Below are 18,020 nucleotides of genomic sequence, written 5' to 3'. Positions count from 1 at the left end.
GTTTCATGGATGTATACATGTGTCAACTTTTACCGAATAATACACATAATTTTAAAATGTCATTTCCCTCTTTCACTCCTGTCTTACTCTGAGTATACAATGCTGGTTTCCAAAGGTTAAATGACAGGATAGTGTCGTCACTCTCACAGCTAATAAAATGTGTGCTCATGCATTCTTTTGTTTTAAAATTTTATTTTATTTTCTAGGATGGCAAATATATATGAAAACAGTGGTGTGCGAGAGCAGGACTGTCCCAGCTCACAAGTGCCAACTGTGCTTTTATTTCCAGCTCTGTTTAGAGGTGTTGTACTGTTAGTCTGAACCTTGGCCACAGGGCAAAAGTATTAACACCATGGAAACTGGCAAATGCTACTGCAAAATCAGGGCTTTTGGGGGGACAGCTGGTTGTTAAACGTTTACCAGCCCAACATATAACATAAAAATAAAGTGCACTGGAATTCTTAACTTTTAATTGTGGAAAAGGATGCTGAAAAACCTCCAGCTAAACATTTGCCTTTCTCAAGCTAGAAAGTGTTACTAGGGAGAAAAACAAAGAGATTTTCAGGCACTCACCTCGTCAAGAAAGTCTTTTGCAGAGGCTCATCTTTAGCTGCCTTGACCAAATGCCACCACTGCCATTCTCCCGTAAGACTCACAGTTGACACAACCCTTCCCCTAAGACCAGGAGGGTCTGGGCTTGATTCATTAGCTCCTTCTTGAATTTGAAGAAAGAACCCCCAGGCAGCTAGGAAGGACTGGGACTGCCATCTCCTCCAGCAAACACCAAGGGTCCACTGCCTTGCTCCCCAGGGCTGCGCACAGGCTAAAAACATAACTTGAACATCCTCCTCGGAAGAGCACTAGCACTAGACCAAGGTTTCTCCATAACAGACTCCCAACCCCAGCAATGAGGTAAGAGGCGTGTGTGACACAAACATATTTGTACCACATGAGACAACCTGGATACCAAGGTCTGGTACTGTTACCAACTACTAGGAGGCAACCTAGTCTAGAAGGTGTCCAGTAATCCTCTCTTCCTCCTCCTCTCAATGCCAGAGCCCGAGTCCTTTTTAACTATTTAATATGGTGTGAAAAGTACCCTGTGCTGATGCTCCACCATCTCATTAGAGAGTTTCCAGGAAGGGAAAAAGCTGAATTTAAAAAACAAACAAACAAACAAAAAAAACTCTGAAGAATTCATCAGGGAGAGGATTACATTGCAGAAACATATCCTCCTGTTCCGTGACATGTTAAAAACATAAACCTTAGGGCTTTTTTGCCTCCACTGCATAGAGGTCTGATCGTTTCTGGCTGAAAATGGGGATTTGCTGGCGTATTTCAGCCAACTTCTTCAGGTCTGCAAAAACAGGAAAATGTACCATTACTAAGATGTAACTCCTCACAACCAATGAGAATTTCTTCCCCAAACAGTATAAAAACTACCAGAGTCTCAGCAGATAACTCAGTAATATCAGCCTTGTCCAGAGGCCCAGGTGGCCTGGCATGGCCCCTGGAGTCATTTCAAACCAAACCAAGAAATCCCAAGCTGAGCTACAGCCCCCCGGGGTCTGGCCGGAGAACCAAGGATAAATGAGAGGGGGGCCAAGGGAGCACCTCCAGGGTACAGCAGCTTCAGAGCTACGGAATCACCTCCCACGGACCTAGCTGTGCCCCGCAAATCTCACCTATGTCTGAACACACGATGGTCTCTTCGGTGCCGGCTTTGGCAAGGACGTCCCCCCTGAAAGAGATTGAGGAGGGAGTGAGTGGGAGGCTGATGCTTGTGGGCCCCAGGGGTAGGAATTGGGAGGTTAAAGACAAGACAGGAAGGGCATAAATTCCTGCTCTACCTTTCAGGTAGCTGCGTGGCCTTGTGGAGAGTCATCTGCTATCTCCATTCCCTAACCTATGAAGCGGAAGTAAGAGCTTTGTGAGGACTTAGAGGATTATGCAATTGGTTTTGTAAACAGCCAGTGGCTACGAAATGGGAGCTATTCCACGGTTATACACCTCCAGAAGCAGAGCTCCCAATAAACAATGGGAAGCTCTGTCTCATCCTTCCTGAGTGCGGCAGCAAGCCTTTTGGGAGGGTGGTCCGGCTCTCCACACCTACCAAGGCCAGGGATAGCGAGGCTGGGTCTGAGCAGAGCCCAGCAAGGCCTGGGTCTCTGGTCTCATGCTTGTGGTCCCTCGTTAGCCCGTCACTGGGTTTCAGTTTCTGAAGGAAAGAAGTGGTGGGGAAACCATACCCCAACAGGAGAGGAACCCCATGCTTAGAAATAGCAACACTCCTCCCTAAATCTGGGGAAAGCCTGATCTGGAAAACCTTCCAGTCCTGAGTCTCTTGGCCCAAAGCAGGACTTCAAAGATATCTAGTGAAATTTCTCCAATGCACAAAATAAAGTAATCTGACCTAACAAACAATCTGACACAGTGACTGGTTCCATCTCCCAGATGGCCACAAATCCATTTCTGGCACAAATGAGCTACAAATATCATCATTAATGCCATTTAACTGAATTCTTCTTTATTCTTTTCTATTTCTCCCCTCATTTGCTCTGGCATTCAAAGATCTCTCTTTGAAGAGAGATCATCAGGCACCCATCCTGATGACAATATAAGCCAGAGGGCCCCCAAATCCTACAGACAGATTTCTGAAAAGGAACAAAGATAAATCTTGTACAACTACTTCACGTCAGAAGCAGCCAGCTTGATCAGTCACAAAGTTCCTCGGGAGAACGAGCAGGGGAGCAGAGCTGCCCAAGAGGCCAGGAAGCCTATGGCTAATATCTGGACAGAGGAACTCGAACCAAGTTGGAGGAAATCTTCAAGCCAAGTTAATCATTCCAGCCTGCCAGATCCTCCCCAATCCTAATGTGCCTGAGGCTCCCTGGTCATACTTCCAAGGCCTTCCCCATCACACACTCAATCTTTGGGTCCTGTAAAATCAGAAGAGGGAACTTCAGGGATCCCACAGTAATAGATAATCCTTCTCAGCCTTGTTGGTATATTTACCCTGAAATTCGAGAAATACACATCAGTGTGTGTGTGTGTGTGTGTGTGTGTAATCATACAAATATGTGAGAAGTGGCATGGCATAAGTCCAAGTTCTGAAGTCAGGAGTCCTGAGTCTGAACACCAGTCCTAGCCACTGTGTCCCGTGAACTTCAATTCTGTGACTATAAATGGAGCTTAATTTAGGAAAAGCCTCTGTGAGTTCACACAGAAACCACGAGTGTGAAAGGACTATGAGGACCACACAACTATAGACCTTGAGGTCCGGACAGTGACAAATGACATGCCTGCGTAGCTGGGCAGACTTTCATGCTGGTTTCCCTAGGACGATGCTTTTCCCTCTCACAGAGGTCAAAGTCAGAGTTTTCCTTAATTGAACTCATCCTCCTCCATCCTCTATTCATCAGGCAAGGAGCAAGATCCTCACCCTGTAACTAATTCCTGCTCTAGAACCAGTCACCCAGCCTAAATTTTAACCAAAGGCTAAAATTGGAGCCCTTTTTATTAAAATCACCCACCCATCTGTGCTGCCCTGTTGCCCCCATGTGAGCCAAGTCTGACTGACAGCAAAAGCCACTCGGAAACTCAGAGGAGGGCCAAGGCCAAGCACTCAATCAGGACAGCAGGACCATTTCTTTCTCACATGGTTTTTAGGTGGCAGTGTCTCTCAAAGACGAGGCGCAGACCTGGCAGGCGTGAGGATATGGGGGCGGGGGGGGCAGGGTTGGTCGGGAATCAGAAAACCCCCCCAACCCAAGTGCCACCTCCCTTAAGCTCCTGGTGAGCGTGTCCCTGCTTAGCCAACTCACCAAGGACTCACAATAGTGCTGTGTCCCCAGGCAACATACGAGGCCTGATCATCCCGGGCAGGAGATGCTGTGGCCACGTACAACTGATTATCAACAGCCCTGTGGTCGACAGATAAAAAAGAGGTAATTCAAACCTTAGAGACCGGCAACATCTTTCTATCCCAAAAGTACAGATCCTTCTTTTAAAAACTAGGACAGGACAGGCTGGCTCAGACATGGAAGGAAACAACCAAAGCCATGAAACCCTCTCTTCCTCTTCAAAAAGTATGTATCTTAATGCATAAACCAGTTCTCAGCTGGGGGTGATTCTGCCCAGTGGGGACATCTGCCAATGTCCGAAGACACTGACTTTGACCTTCGTACTTTCACGATGGGGGTTGCTACTGGACCTGGTAGGTGGAGACCAGGGATGCCGCTAAACATCCTACCATGCATGGGACACCCCCACAGCAAAGAATAATCTAGTCCAAAATGTCAAAAACACCACAGTGGAGACCCTGGCCTGAGCCAAACCATTCGTCTGAAAAAGAGCGAGTCAAAGTAGCCAGAGATAATGGACTGGCCTTGCTGGGGCCGTATGCCTTGCCTGGCCGCATGGCACTTCCAGGCCTCAATGGCTGAAGTCCCACTAGCTCAAATTAGATAATAGTTTCAGGTGGTGGCCTGGGTACATCAGGCCACCTCACCTGGGAGCACTCCGGGCTCAAACAGCAGATCCAGGCCGGGCCGTTCCAATGCCTCTCAAGCTTTGGTTGCTTTCTACAAGACCGCATTAACTAATATACAGGGTACCAGATACCCCACCCCATCTTCCATCAATCACCCAGCCAAACACCTCTGCTGCCTCCTCTGATAAATACATCATTTATATAGAGATCACCATCATTTATCGACAGTGAGAACAGCGGCTCCATCTGAGCAAACAAGGAAAGGGTTGATGGAAGGAACAAAAGGCAGCATTCTAGAGATCTGGAAATGTTCTGTGTTGACCTTGGTCTCAGGTGAATACATGTGTAAAAATTCACTGACCTACAGACTTAAAATTGCTGTTATCTTTCTCTAAGTACATTATACCTCAATCAGAAAATTGTAATGAAGAAAACCAGCAATTCTGACCAGTATTTCATGGTTTTCAGCACACTTTCAGACACACACAGTCACGCTCCTCTTCCCTTCCATGTTACACTCACCTCTGCTATCTGCCCGTTACTGCTCACTCCCCAACCTTACAGGTCTCAGGATACAGCTACTCTGACATGCCAAAGACACTATCAAGTGGCTCGGACTTGCAGATTAGAAAAAACAAGAGCCTGTGACAAGTGTTGTGGCAGAGTATTCCAGGATGGGCAGAATGGTACAAATGATGGGGCAAGATAAGCACCCCTATCTGAACAGCACCGTCAGTGGGGTCACTCAGCTCTTCCGACTGCATTTAGATGTCCAAGCATGCTGGGTCAGGGGCAGCATTCTGCGTCAGAAAGGCTGGTACTTCCACCAAACTGGAGATCTTTGCACAAAGCAACACCAAGACACCTAAAGGTCTGCCCAAGATGCTTTCTTACCGGCCTCGTTGAAGCAACTCCCAGTGGGCTGGTCCAGTGGTCATATTAAAAGCTCCGGGATATACCAACAGCTGGCAGCCTTGGGAGAGAAAGGCCAGAGAAGAGTGGGTCCAGGTCAACACCCCACCACACTAGCTCCCCATTTTGTTCCTTAGCCAGGGGGGACCAAACTCAAACTTTCCCAAGCCTAAAAAGAGGTCAGCCAAACCAGATGCTGTCAGGAGTATTAACCTATGGCTCTGAATTCCTTTAGAGACACACACATGTTTACACATACATACAAAAACAGTGGTACTGATGACCCAAACCACGGTATGTGACTTCACTTTAAAAAATATATATCATTCAAATTTCTCACAGCACCAAATGGTCAGCTCCACACAGCCAAGAACCACGTTTTTTAAAAAAGATTTTAATTTAGTTGACAGAGAGAGACAGAGCGAAAGAGGGAACACAAGAGGGGGAGTGGGAGAAGGAGAAGCAGGCTCCCCGCCAAGCAGAGAGCCCGATGCGGGGCTGGATCCCAGGACGCTGGGATCATGACCTGAGCTGAAAGCAGACGCTTTAACGATTGAGCTACCCAGGTGCCCACAAGGACCACATTTTGTAATGCTTTTCAAATGAAACAGAGGGCAGAGTAGGTGTTCTAATGCTTACTGAGAGAGCTTGAGAGTGTCTGCCAACACAGAGCCCATGGCCTTCCACCTTTTTTGCTGAGCAGGCCATCAAAATATTTGCACCCACTCTGCTTGTTAGGTGAAAGTCAAGTCCAATCAGAGTAGCCTGGACAGTCTAGTACGGATGCTCACATTTGTTGAGTACATACGAGGAGCTAAGTTCTACCTCCTTAATCTCCACACCATGGCTATGAAAAAACTGAGATCCATACTCCCCTAAAAATTAAATAATTTACCCAAAGTATCATGTCAATTAAGGAGAGTTGGAACCAGAACCAAGATCTTCTGACTTGGTCAGTGTTCTTGCAGGCCAGCAGGACACTTCTTTGGACCGGAAGGTCACAGACTACATTTCTACTGTACCCAACAGCTAGGATTACTGAGTGTGAAATCCAGGACAGACACCATAGACCACATCCTTATTTCTAGTGGTCTCCAAGTGACTCTTTCCAAACACGGTAGCAAGAAGGGCTCAAAGAACGGAGCAATTTAGGAGCACGGTTCCTGCCTTAGCTGCACGGTGTGCTGAAATACAATCTCCGAAAAACCGTACTGCCCACATGCAGCAAAAGTCTCAGCAGCCGGATGGGGTGGAGAGATGAAGACCTCTTCTCTAGTGTTTCTGCCTAAGGCTCCCTCGAACCACAGAGACCCAAGGCAGAATCCCATCGCTAAGCACCTCTACCACACAGCCATGCGGCCATCTCACCTCTCTGTGCGTAGACTTGTGCGAGCTCTGCAAAGCGCATGTCGTAGCAGATGCCCAGGCCCACTCTGCAGTAAGCTGTTTTTCAGACAGAAAATGCACAAATGAGAAGTCAACTTCTTGCAACATGGTGTGGCAGAGTAAAGCCTCTAAGATCACCAAACACTGACGGCAATCCACGAACCCAGGGCCATGGATGGAGAGACTGCATAAGCTTAGTCCTGTTGGGATCTCACCTCATAAAGACATCATTTATCTCAGATTAGAAACAAGAAATTCATTCTGACTGAACGCTTAGTATCTATGTGGGAAGTGTTCAATCACAGCCTAAGAGGTAAACTCTGGAAGCGATCATGCTAATAGCATGCTGTGACCAAACCATAGACAAAATCCAGTCAAACCCTTAGTTTTCTGGTCAGCCTGCCCTTTCTAGATCTCTGACTGGTCTCTGCCCATCTCCCTCTGGTCTTGCAGTCAGGCTGTGTAAAGAAGTGGGGTGGGGGGCGGACCACAAGAGGGAGAAAAAAGGAACACATGATCGTCTTTCTTTTTCCATTTTATTTTATTTTATTTCTTTTCAGTGTTCCAGCATTCATTGCACATGTTCGTCTTCTACTGATACTACTAAAACAGGTGAACAGGTCTGGTACTTACGAGTATCAAATGTGGAGAAACTATCACCGGGACTCAGTGTTTCAGACTCTTGAAATGTAATTTTCCCAGGCACATCAATGTCAAACAGATGGAGCTGCACCACAAGTAACGAATTTGGTTACCTCTTCTCCAGCAGGGCTCACGGCAATCATAACAAACATCTTTTCATGGCCAAAAGCAGGGAAGCTGAGATCAACCACGCAAATAGCAACCCCCACCTGCCCGCAACCCACCCCACAAGCTGACATATTATCAAAATAAGTTCTAATACGCAAAATGGGAAAATCACACTGTAGTTTTGACACTTCTTTCCTAGGTGGTGCGCAAGCTGAGGTCTAGGTTTCTTTTGGGAAGCAATTAGCATGTTATTCTTTTACTCAGTGTAAATGCTCAATGAAGTCTTCACAGAATCATAATCAACCTGACAAACTGGCAGGAGAGGTGGAGAGCAGAACAGTAATTAAAATAGGTAAAATTCTCCAAACTAAATACAGCAATATATAAAAAGAGTAACACATCACTTCGAAATTGGGTTTATTAAAGGAAAGCAAATGTTTAACATTAGGAAATCAACCAACGTAATTTACCACGCTAACAAAATGAAGGAGAAAAGTCACAGGATCATCTTAAGAGGTACACAGTGAGCATTTGGTAAACTTCTACATTCATTCTTATTCTAAAAACAAAAGAAAAAAACTGCTAGGAAGGGAACTCCCTTAATCTGATAGAGTATCTGAAAAAAAAAAAAAAAAAAAAAAAGGAAGGAACACCATACTTAACAATGAAATATTAAAAGCCTTTCCACACTGAGATCAGGAACAAGACAAGGACACTGGGTGAGTTTCCTGTTTAGACCCTTTAGCTGGAAGCAACGTCCCTGCTGTTGCTAGGAGTGGTGGTAAAAATCACCTATAACCATACTGGCCCAAGGAACCAGAGGACAGAGTTTCACAGCAGCTCGGAAGTGAGGGAGAAATCCTGAAAAGGAGAAAGCCAAAGAGGAAGAGCCCTAAATTCTACATATAAAAATCTGTCCAAGTCTCTGGCTAAGTACTGAATTAAAGATGTACAGGGCTGACTCCAAGCAGCCCAGCTTAAGCTAAACAACTTAGAACAGAGTGGCCGCAGTTGCTGCCCACCTCCCAGAGGAAAAGAAGTAGGGTGTTTGAGTACAAGCAAGTTAACTACTTACTAAAACAAAAAAATACAACATTTTTCAGATAATAGAAGCTAGAATCTCAACAAGATATAATCCAATATGCAACTCAAAATCACTAGACAAACTAGAAATGTTACTGAACTTTAGGGAAAAGGCAATCAATGAAGCAGACCCCAGCAAGACCCAGATGTGATAATTACCAAAAGCAACTACTGAAACTAAGCTTAAGGGTCTAAAGAAAAATACACTCTTGATGAATGGACATATAGGAAATATTAGTAGAAAAATAAGTTTATGTGACTTTATGTGAACTTTTATGTGTTTATGTGAAATTTTAAAAGATTTCACTGGGTTGGCATATAGGAGACTGGGGCTTACAGAAGGAAGATTCTGTGAACTTGAAAACAGATCAATGGAACATGTCCACACTTTAGAATACTGAAAGAGAGAGAGAAAAAAGGTAGGAAAAACAAAAACAAAAAGAAACAAGTCTTGGCAACCTGGTTTAGTGGAACAGTATCAAAACTGAAGTCCAGTATGAGAATGGAACAAAAAAATATTTATCAAAATAATACCCCTAATATTATGAAAGAGTTATAAAGAAGCACAAAACAGGACACATATAAAGAAAATCATATCTAGGCAGGCACATCAGAGTCCAATCACTGAGAACTAAGGATTATGAAAAAAATTTTGAAGGCAGACAGAAAAAAAACAAGAATTACATACAGGAGAATAATACAAATCACCACATATCAGAAAAATTTTAAAAGGAGGCTAGAAGATACCTGAAAAACATCACTCAAATTGCTAGGAGACAAAAGAACAGTGTCAACCCAGAATTCTATTCCACTGAAAATATCTCTCAAGAATGAAGACAAAATAAAAAACTAAGGGAATTCGTATCTAGTACAACCTCACTACAAAAATTCTAAAGAAGGTCTTTCTGTTTGAAGGCAAAGATACCAGATAGAACTATGCTCCAAGGGTGGGGGATGGTGGGTGGTAGGGAAGGAAAAAATGAAACAAGATGGTACTGGGGTGGGAGACAAACCATAAGAGACTCTTAATCTCAGGAAACAAACTGAGGGTTGCTGGAGGGGGAGGTAGGGATAGGGTGGCTGGGCTATGGACATTGGAAAAGGTATGTGCTATGGTGAGTACTATAAAATGTGTAAGCCTGATGATTCACAGACCTATACCCCTGGGGCAAATAATACATTATATGTTAATAAAAAAAAAGAAAGAATAAAAGAAAGAAAAATATCAGAAAGGTAAACATTCCAATAAACAAAATATTTTTATTTCTTTAAAATACACAAAACTACTTAAAAATTGTGTTTTTACAATCTATGTAGATGCAACAGGTATGTCAACTATAACAGAGAAAATGGGGTGGGGAAGGAAATGACCTATACAATTGGGAAGCTCTTAAAATTTCACAATGAAGCAGTATAATAGTAATTCTAAGGAGACTGTCAAAAGCTAGGGTGCATGTTGTAATCCTTAGGGCAACACTTAAAAAAAGCAAAGAGGTATATAGCTAAAAGCCAAGAGATAAAATGGCCTTTTTTTTTTTTAATTTCTTTTCAGCGTAACAGTATTCATTGTTTTTGCACCACACCCAGTGCACTCAACTAAGCCAAAAGAATGCAAGAAACAGGAACAAAGGGAAAAAAAGAAAAAGAAAAATGTCTAATACCTAAATCCAACCATATCAATGATTACATTAAATATAAGTGAAGTAAGACTCCAGCTAAAAAGCAGAGGTTGTCAGAATGAAGATAGTAACAAGACCCAAATGCAGGCTATCTATAGGAGAACCATGTTAAATATAAAGACACATACAGGTTAAAAATAAGGAATTAGAAAAGGATGTATTATACAACACTAAGTATAAGAAGCCTAGAGTGGCCAAAGGAGTATCAGAGATAAACTTTAAGACAAAGAGTATTATGAGGGAAAAAAAAATGGATTTTATAATGCCAAAAGGATCAATTTACCAGGAATATTTAACAATCCTCAATGTACATGCATTTACTACAGCAAAGATGTCAGCTTTCCCAATGAGATCTCTCTATATTCAATGAAATTCTAATCAAAATTCCTGTAGATTTTTCCTTGGCTGAAATGAACAGGCTCAGTCTAAAATTTATATCAAAATGTCAATAGCCAAGATTCGACAAGTTGACTGTACCAATTCATCTAATGCCCCATGTGTGTACAACACAATGAGAGGGACTAGGGAACTTTACAGCAAATTCTCAATCGGTTATGCGACTTGCCACATTCCCTGCTTACCTTTCTGTATTTTACCAGTAAAGTTCCATCAGGCCCAAACACGGTGCAGGTGTTATATAATTTCCCAGCATCCTTTTCAGGAATAGAACCTTTCATTGAGAGGAGAAACACGGGCAAAGATTCTAAATAAAGCATTCTTTTACGATCACTGGACCAGCACTTGATAAACAGTCACTTGGGTCCCACAATAAAGTATACTATCTTCTAAGGGTTATTAATGTTTTTTTTGTCTTTGTGAGGATGATCTTTCAGAGATAAACTCCAGACTACAGACGAAGTATAATAAAGTAGGCCGCCACAGGCAGGTTTCAAAAATAACCAAACTGTTTCTGAATTCTGCTTTGACCTTGGCCCTACACTGCATCTCTAACACTAGAGCAACATGGAGGAGTCACTGTTGTGCAACCTGAATCCACCAGGCCCTGGTGTATCCAAAAGGCCTCGAGATGGGACTGTAAGCCAGGCCTGCCTTCATGGAATGTAGTTCCTGCATTTCCCTTTTCTTGCTTTGTCTTTTCTTCACCTCTCATTCATTTCTAATTCTTAACAGAATAATTTTGCTATATTTATTACACAGTTTTACTGTATTCTTTCTTTAAGCAAACAGAACATTTTAAAATGTATTTCAAAACCACTAATATAAAGCTACCTTGATGTATATGTATATGGCCTCTTTGTGAAAAAACAAATTTCTTAATGTTGTATTAGTACAATGAAAGACACTCCAATATAGTTTTTCTTTCCACATTTCCACTTGCCCCTGTATCCCCACTGCTTCTCCAGGGAAAACCATCATCATCAGTTTGGTGTGTCCTTATACAACACTTACTCTGTGCTACATATGTAAAGACACACGGAAACACATAACCTTTTGTGTGAGGGATTCATCTGAATGAGAGTACCTGTTCACATCATATTGAACTTTCCTCTTCCATGTAACGGTGTGTCCTGAACATTTTTTCACATTATTATGTAAGATCTACCACATTCTTTTCTCTTTCTTTTCCTAAATATTTTTTATTTATTTATTTGAGGGAGAGAGAGAGAGCGCGCGCACAGAGAAAGAGGGAGAAGCAGACTTCCCACTGAGCAGAGAGCCCAATGTGGGGCTCGATCCCAGGACCCCGAGATCATGACCTAAGCAGAAAGAGCCACCCAGGTGCTCCCACCTCATTCTTTTCAATGCTAATTTACATGGCTTGTATTTCATGGTTTAAATGTAACAACAGAAATTATTCAGATGTTTTCAATGTTTAGGCCATTATACCTTGAGGGTAGGAAGTTACCTCCAATGAGATAAATGCTGCACTCCTTTGCTACTTCAGAAAGCTTCTGTGTGGATTCACCAGGAATTTTTTCCGCATATTCAGGAAAATATTTCGTGCCATATGGAGAATTAAAGCATTCCTAGAAGAATGTTGGTGGAGAAAAAGGAGGAAAAAAACACAAAAATATCCAACTCACTTTAAAGTTCTGCTTTAAGAAAGCAGAGCTGCCTCTTGTAGCTCTGCTCTCAAAGGGGTAAAATACAACTGATAAGAAAAACAACAGTCTCCCCGAGCTAAAGAGCCTGTGGCCATAAGCAGAACACCTGGGCTGGTTCAGATGGGGCCAGCGGACACAAGTCTAGTGTGCTCCCTCAGGTCCTTGTCAACCAGCAGATCTGCCTCTTCCTCACCATCTGCAGGACTACAAGCTCCCACCCTTGGGCACCCAGGCCCCGTGACAGCTCGGCTCAATCACAGGACTGTGGGTGTCAGAATGAATCCACAGGCTCAGAATTATCATCTGTAGAATGAGCGGTTTCTGACTCCCTTCCAGCATTATCATGCTGATTCTGCGAAATCTCATTCCCCAGAATATGTCTGTCTTCCACGGCTCCGGGATAATGGAAAAGCAGAAACCAGACTTTGACTCTCATTCATTCATTTGCATCCACGGGCACTGTGCACTGCACACAGTGCTAGGAAACTCAAACCAGAGGACAGCCGGCTTATACAAGCCACGTGTGAGAGAGAGCACAGGCAGAATCCAAGCGCTTTCACTCCAGCCCCCAGCAACTGAAACCAACAGGAGACCATGGTCGGGATACCGGTACAGGGGGTCCCAGAAATGTGGCTGTAAGGCAGGCTGGATTCACATTAAGATCTCGTGTTCCCTTGTTAAAGATTCTTACCCACTGGCCACATCTCTTATGGACTGGAGCCTAAAGTACGAATGGTCCTGAAAATTCTCTAGTTGACCGAAGCAGGGTTTATAAAGGGCTACTTCCTTCCCAGAGTGGGAGCAGGAAAGCAGAGGGGGCTGCCTGGAGTAGTTCTGCCTCGGATCCTAGCGGTCCTCAGCCACAAGATGCAGTACCCACAGGCCCCAACCTGTGTGGGCCCCTTCTCTGGGGCTCACCCTCCACCTGCTGACAAACAAATGGGCTGCAACATTTCCCTGGCTCTGTTCTGAAAGCCGTCACCTAGGAAACACACGCAGGGTCTTATGGGCTTGCTCCAAGCTCCCGCATTTAGGGAGGTGCTGCAGGCTTCCTCCGTGTCTCTAACAATTTCCAGTTTTCTACAAATGTGGGAGGCTTAGCACTAAACTCGGTCACTCTATCATGGTCCTGTAAGGACTTCATTTCACAAGGAAAGAAGGTAAGTATCCAAGGCACTGACCTTTAAGTAAGTCTTACAACCTCCCAGGATTCTGGAGAGAGCAGATGATCCTAAAGTTAAAGACCTATAACCATGCTGGCACATCGTATCTTGAAGACCATTGCTAGGGTCATCTTCCAGACAAACACGGAAGGACCACCGGACCCAAGAGCACCACCAGCGCTAGCAGGCAGGATTCTACTCAGTCCAGAGCGTCCAGAAAAAGGGGGCCACCTCCGCCTCCATACTTACTGGCAGAGAAACGATCTTGGCTCCTTGTGTTGCTGCTTCCCGGACGAGGCCGCAGGCTCGAGTGACGTTATCTGATTTGACGGAAGAAACCTGAAGCTGGATAAGGGCCAAGCGGAAAGCTGAGGATGAAAAGAGAAAACCGTCAGAAGATCTGACTGCTGAATCAGAGCAATTCTCAACTGGAGGACAATTCTGACCCCAAGGGACATGTGGCAACGGAGACATTTTTGATGGTCACAACTGTTGGGGTGCTATTAGCATCTAGGGGACAGAAGTCAGGGACGTGGCTCAACATGCCACAGGCCATAAGACACTCTTCCACAATAATTATGCAACCTGAAATGTGACTGATGCCAAGGCTGAGAAACCCTGGGATAGAGCAGCCCCCACCCCGGACCACGTCCCCACTGAGGCCCCCCGGAGCCTCAAGTTGGGGAGGCAGAGCCAGTTTCTCACATACTAATGAGAACATGGCTTGAAGGAAGGAGGCTGAGTTTGAACATGGAATTATCCCTGTTTGACCTTGGGAATCAACCTACCCCTGATCCAAGTATCGAGCCCATCTCACTGCAGGTGAAATCCCTTGGAAATCACCCATTCCCCGTGAAGTAGGGCAGTGGGCCCATGGGAAGGAGAGGCGCCTGTCTCTGCTTCCCCAGCACCAGCTGGGACCTGGTGTCACCAGCCGGCCGGGTGCAGGAGGGATGGGGGGTGGGGAGTCTGGCAGCCGATGAGCAGCACCTGTACTTAGTCACAGGCAGGGCCTCCGGGCACCTGTGAGATTTTGCACTCACTGAATATTCCTGTGCCCCAAGGAGCACAACAGTAAGTAGCAAATAAGAAGCACCAGGAGAGGCTGAGAGAGAGACAAAAGAAGGAAAAGTCAGCAGTGTTTTTTCCTGCTACCTGAGTAAGGGGCTCCACATTTCCCTCAGAGACTGAGTCCCACGGATTATGTGGCCAACAAGAAATGCTGTCAGCCAAGGAGGTCAGGGGCTCTTCCAGGCTTCTTCCCTCCTTGAGGTAATAGCTACAGCCTACATGAGCTTTTCCTATATTCTTTAGAGTTCTCTTGTAGCTCTTAAGAATAATCACCTACTGGTTAATCATTCTTTATAATAAAATTTTCCCCGTTCAGGGGTGCCTGGGTGGCTCAGTGGGTTAAAGCCTCTGCCTTCAGCTCGGGTCATTGGTCTCAGGGTCCTGGGATCGAGCCCCGCATTGGGCTCTCTGCTCAGTGGGGAGCCTGCTTCCTCCTCTCTCCCTGCCTGCCTCTCTGACTACTTGTAATCTCTATCAAATAAATAAATAAAATCTTGGGCGCCTGGGTGGCTCAGTGGGTTAAGCCTCTGCCTTCGGCACAGGTTGTGATCTCAGGGTCCTGGGATCAAGCCCCGCATCGGGCTCTCTGCTCAGCAGGGAGCCTGCTTCCTCCTCTCTCTCTCTCTGCCTGCCTCTCTGCCTACTTGTGATCTCTGTCAAATAAATAAAATCTTTAAAATAAATAAATAAATAAAATCTTTAAAAAAAATTTTTCCCCGTTCAGATGACCAGTGTGGTTTCTGTGTCCTGTCTGGACTCTCACTGATGCACAGTTTTCACTCATGGTGTGATGGACAGGGATATTAAAGGTCAAAAGCACCCGTGAGAACTCGTGAGGCTCTGCAAAACTTCAGGAATTATCAGTAATTATCTTCAGGAATTATCAGTAATGGCCTTCCCTGGCTTCCCTACCCCACCTCTGCTCTAGAAATCTGAAAAGCTCTGATACCTGGAAACCATTAGAGAGTTCTCCCCTGGGTGTCACCTACAGTGGTGCAAATGTCCCCAGAAGAAGAAGCAACACTGACAGAGCCTTACCTCTGAAGGCCTGTTTGGCTAAGTGATAACCCTAAAAGTAGGAAAACTCAGATGTTCCATTCCTTGGTTTGTCCTAAATACAGTGAGAAGAGCTCAATTTAACCCTGAATGCAGCTTCCTGAGTAGTTTCAGAACCTGAGTGAAAAGTCAGTGGCACAAACCAAGCCAAAATTTGGAAGTGTAAAGCAGGATGGGAACTTCATTTGTTCATTTTTGGATGGGTTAGGGGGAGGTCATGTAACCTGAAAACATTCCTCAAAAATCAGACATCACCTTCGACCCCATCAGGAACCACAGCTCTCAGGTCCACCAGCCTTTGTCATGCCCTGCATCTTCAAAGATACCGTCACACACAGAGGGAGGCGTGTGCGAGGACTTCCTGACCCAATCATGAACATTCATTCAGCCACCAACTCTCACTGAGCTCTGGCAGGTTAAGACGAAAACAGCACTTCCACAAACCTTACCATCTTCTGGGACCCTCCCAAGACTCAGCAAGGGCAGATTATGTCCATTTTACAAGTCAGAAAACAGGTTCAGAGAGATTAAATGACTTGTTGACATGGACTGAGGCAAAACTGTAACAATTCATGTCTCCAGGGTCGCCTGGGTGGCTCAGTGGGTTAAAGCCTCTGCCTTCAGCTCAGGTCATGATCTCAGGGTCCTGGGATGGAGCCCCGCATGGGGCTCTCTGCTCAGCAGGGAGTCTGTTTTCCCCCTCTCTCTCTGCCTGCCTTTCTGCCTACTTGTGATCTGTCAAATAAATAAATAAAATCTTTATATTTAAAAAAAAAAAAAATCCAGGTCTCCAGACAATGAGCCCAGAGCATTTCAAAGCCTCCCAGAAAAGAATCTGGCAGAGCCTGGGGGCAGAGATCGTTAGAAACGTGCCCCTGGGGCTGATCCAGGGTAGAGATGTGTAAGTAACATGTAATACCTAACCTGAAAGCTCAATGTCCAGATACAGAAACAGCCTGTCCAGTTTTCTTGAGCAGAAGAGAGCACTGTCCACTGGCTGTGGGGGTGTGCACCAGGGGGCAAGTTAACCAGTCCTCTTACCACACAGCCCAAACGAAAGAAAACACATGCTTCATTTTCACGTGACAGGGTTCCAACCACAACCAGGGTTGATGTCTTTGCAAAACTCAAGTCCAAAAGTCAATCTGGGAGGAGAGTGAAAGCGACCCCGCTGGAGAGGCGCGCTTTCTGATGCAAAACCAAAGAGCCTCCAAGAATCCCACCAGGCAGAGGTTCCCACACTTGAAGTATCGTAATCACGGAAGGCTTTCTGAGAGTGCAGCCTTCGAGTTGGGGCCGGGAAAGGGGGGTGCGGAACTTGGATTTTAAGTGAGCACCCGTCTACCCGCCTTTTCCCGCGCAGGGGAACTTGCAGTGGGAGGCCCCCGAACGCACCTAGAGGCACGGGACGCAGGAGCCCAGCGAGGAGGAAAGCGTGGGCCCTTCTGTCCGGGAGGCCTGGTGCTCCCGCGGCCGCCAGGCCCTCCCGGAAGCCTCGAGTCCCCGGGAGTGCGCCGGGACGCGCTCCGCCGCCGCACCCTCGCCCTGCGCACTGCCGCCGCCAAGTCGCCGGAGCCTCCGGCCCCGAGAACGCCGGGCCGGGGAAGGCCTGGAGAGCGGCGGGGACACGGAGCGGAGGCGAGCGGCTGAGCCGGGGAGACCCGCCGCCGGCTCCGCAACCTCGGAGCTGAGCTCCGGCCAGGGCTGAGCTCCGGCCAGGGCTGAGCTCCGGCCGCCGAGCTACTTACTGGCCATTGCTCTCCCAGGTAGCACCATCGGTAGCGCGGCCCGAAAGGAGGTCTCTGAAGCGCAAGCGGCGACACGGCTTGGGGCGGGGCAGAGCCGCGCGCAGGAGGGGGCGGGACCCTGGGCTCCGTCCACGCCCCGCCTCCGGCTCCGCCCAGAGCGTGTTCGCTTCCCTGCTCTCCTCAACCACCTGTTACTCCTCCGCTGTTTGCACTAAGATGAAGCAACGAGAAACGACTAATGACATCCCAATCCAGAAAAGGGAATGCCTCAAAAGCCAAAGGGGCCAAGGGGGGCGATCTAAGTTGGGGTGGTATTTAACAATCGGCCTCTCCGATTGTCAGCAAAAAGACCGAACCTCTTGCTGGTTAGATGACCTCTGGCCAGGAATAACACTCTATTTGCTGATTGCCTTGGGCTACTTGAACAAGTCGCTGTGAGGGGGATGAAATTACCTAGGTTGCTTTAATCACTCAAGACATCAGCGGGCTCTGACCACAAGGCTGCTCCGTCATGGGGGAGGGGAAAAGAGAAACAGTTCAAATACAGTATCCTTCTAAGTTCAGTCCTCTTGAAGAGGGAAAGCTAGGTTCTTGTCTCGGGGAGTCAGAGAATG

The 18,020-nt window shown here is 46.0% G+C and overlaps 1 protein-coding gene across 2 annotated transcripts; it reads right to left on the bottom strand.

Moving 5' to 3' along the window:
* Positions 1-258: 258 nt before the first annotated feature.
* NIT2 (nitrilase family member 2) lies at positions 259-17,470 on the bottom strand. Of its 2 annotated transcripts, XM_032852037.1 has the most exons (10): positions 17,407-17,470; positions 13,781-13,899; positions 12,170-12,290; positions 10,884-10,972; positions 7,424-7,517; positions 6,773-6,847; positions 5,387-5,465; positions 3,825-3,923; positions 1,686-1,741; positions 259-1,357 (listed from the first exon to the last, which is right to left on the bottom strand). In XM_032852037.1, the coding sequence occupies exons 1-10, from the start codon at positions 17,432-17,434 to the stop codon at positions 1,266-1,268; spliced, it is 852 nt and encodes a 283-aa protein (XP_032707928.1). In that variant the 5' UTR covers positions 17,435-17,470; the 3' UTR covers positions 259-1,265. The 2 variants fall into 2 exon arrangements, with proteins under 2 accessions (XP_032707928.1, XP_032707929.1); XM_032852038.1 differs by lacking the exon at positions 6,773-6,847.
* Positions 17,471-18,020: the final 550 nt, after the last annotated feature.

Source organism: Lontra canadensis, unplaced genomic scaffold (genome assembly GCF_010015895.1).
Source record: "Lontra canadensis isolate GAN:19392208 unplaced genomic scaffold, GSC_riverotter_1.0 scaffold6, whole genome shotgun sequence".
Lineage (NCBI taxonomy): Eukaryota > Metazoa > Chordata > Mammalia > Carnivora > Mustelidae > Lontra > Lontra canadensis.
The sequence above is the reverse complement of the archived record's forward strand: the minus strand, read 5'-3'. Positions and strand labels throughout refer to the sequence as shown.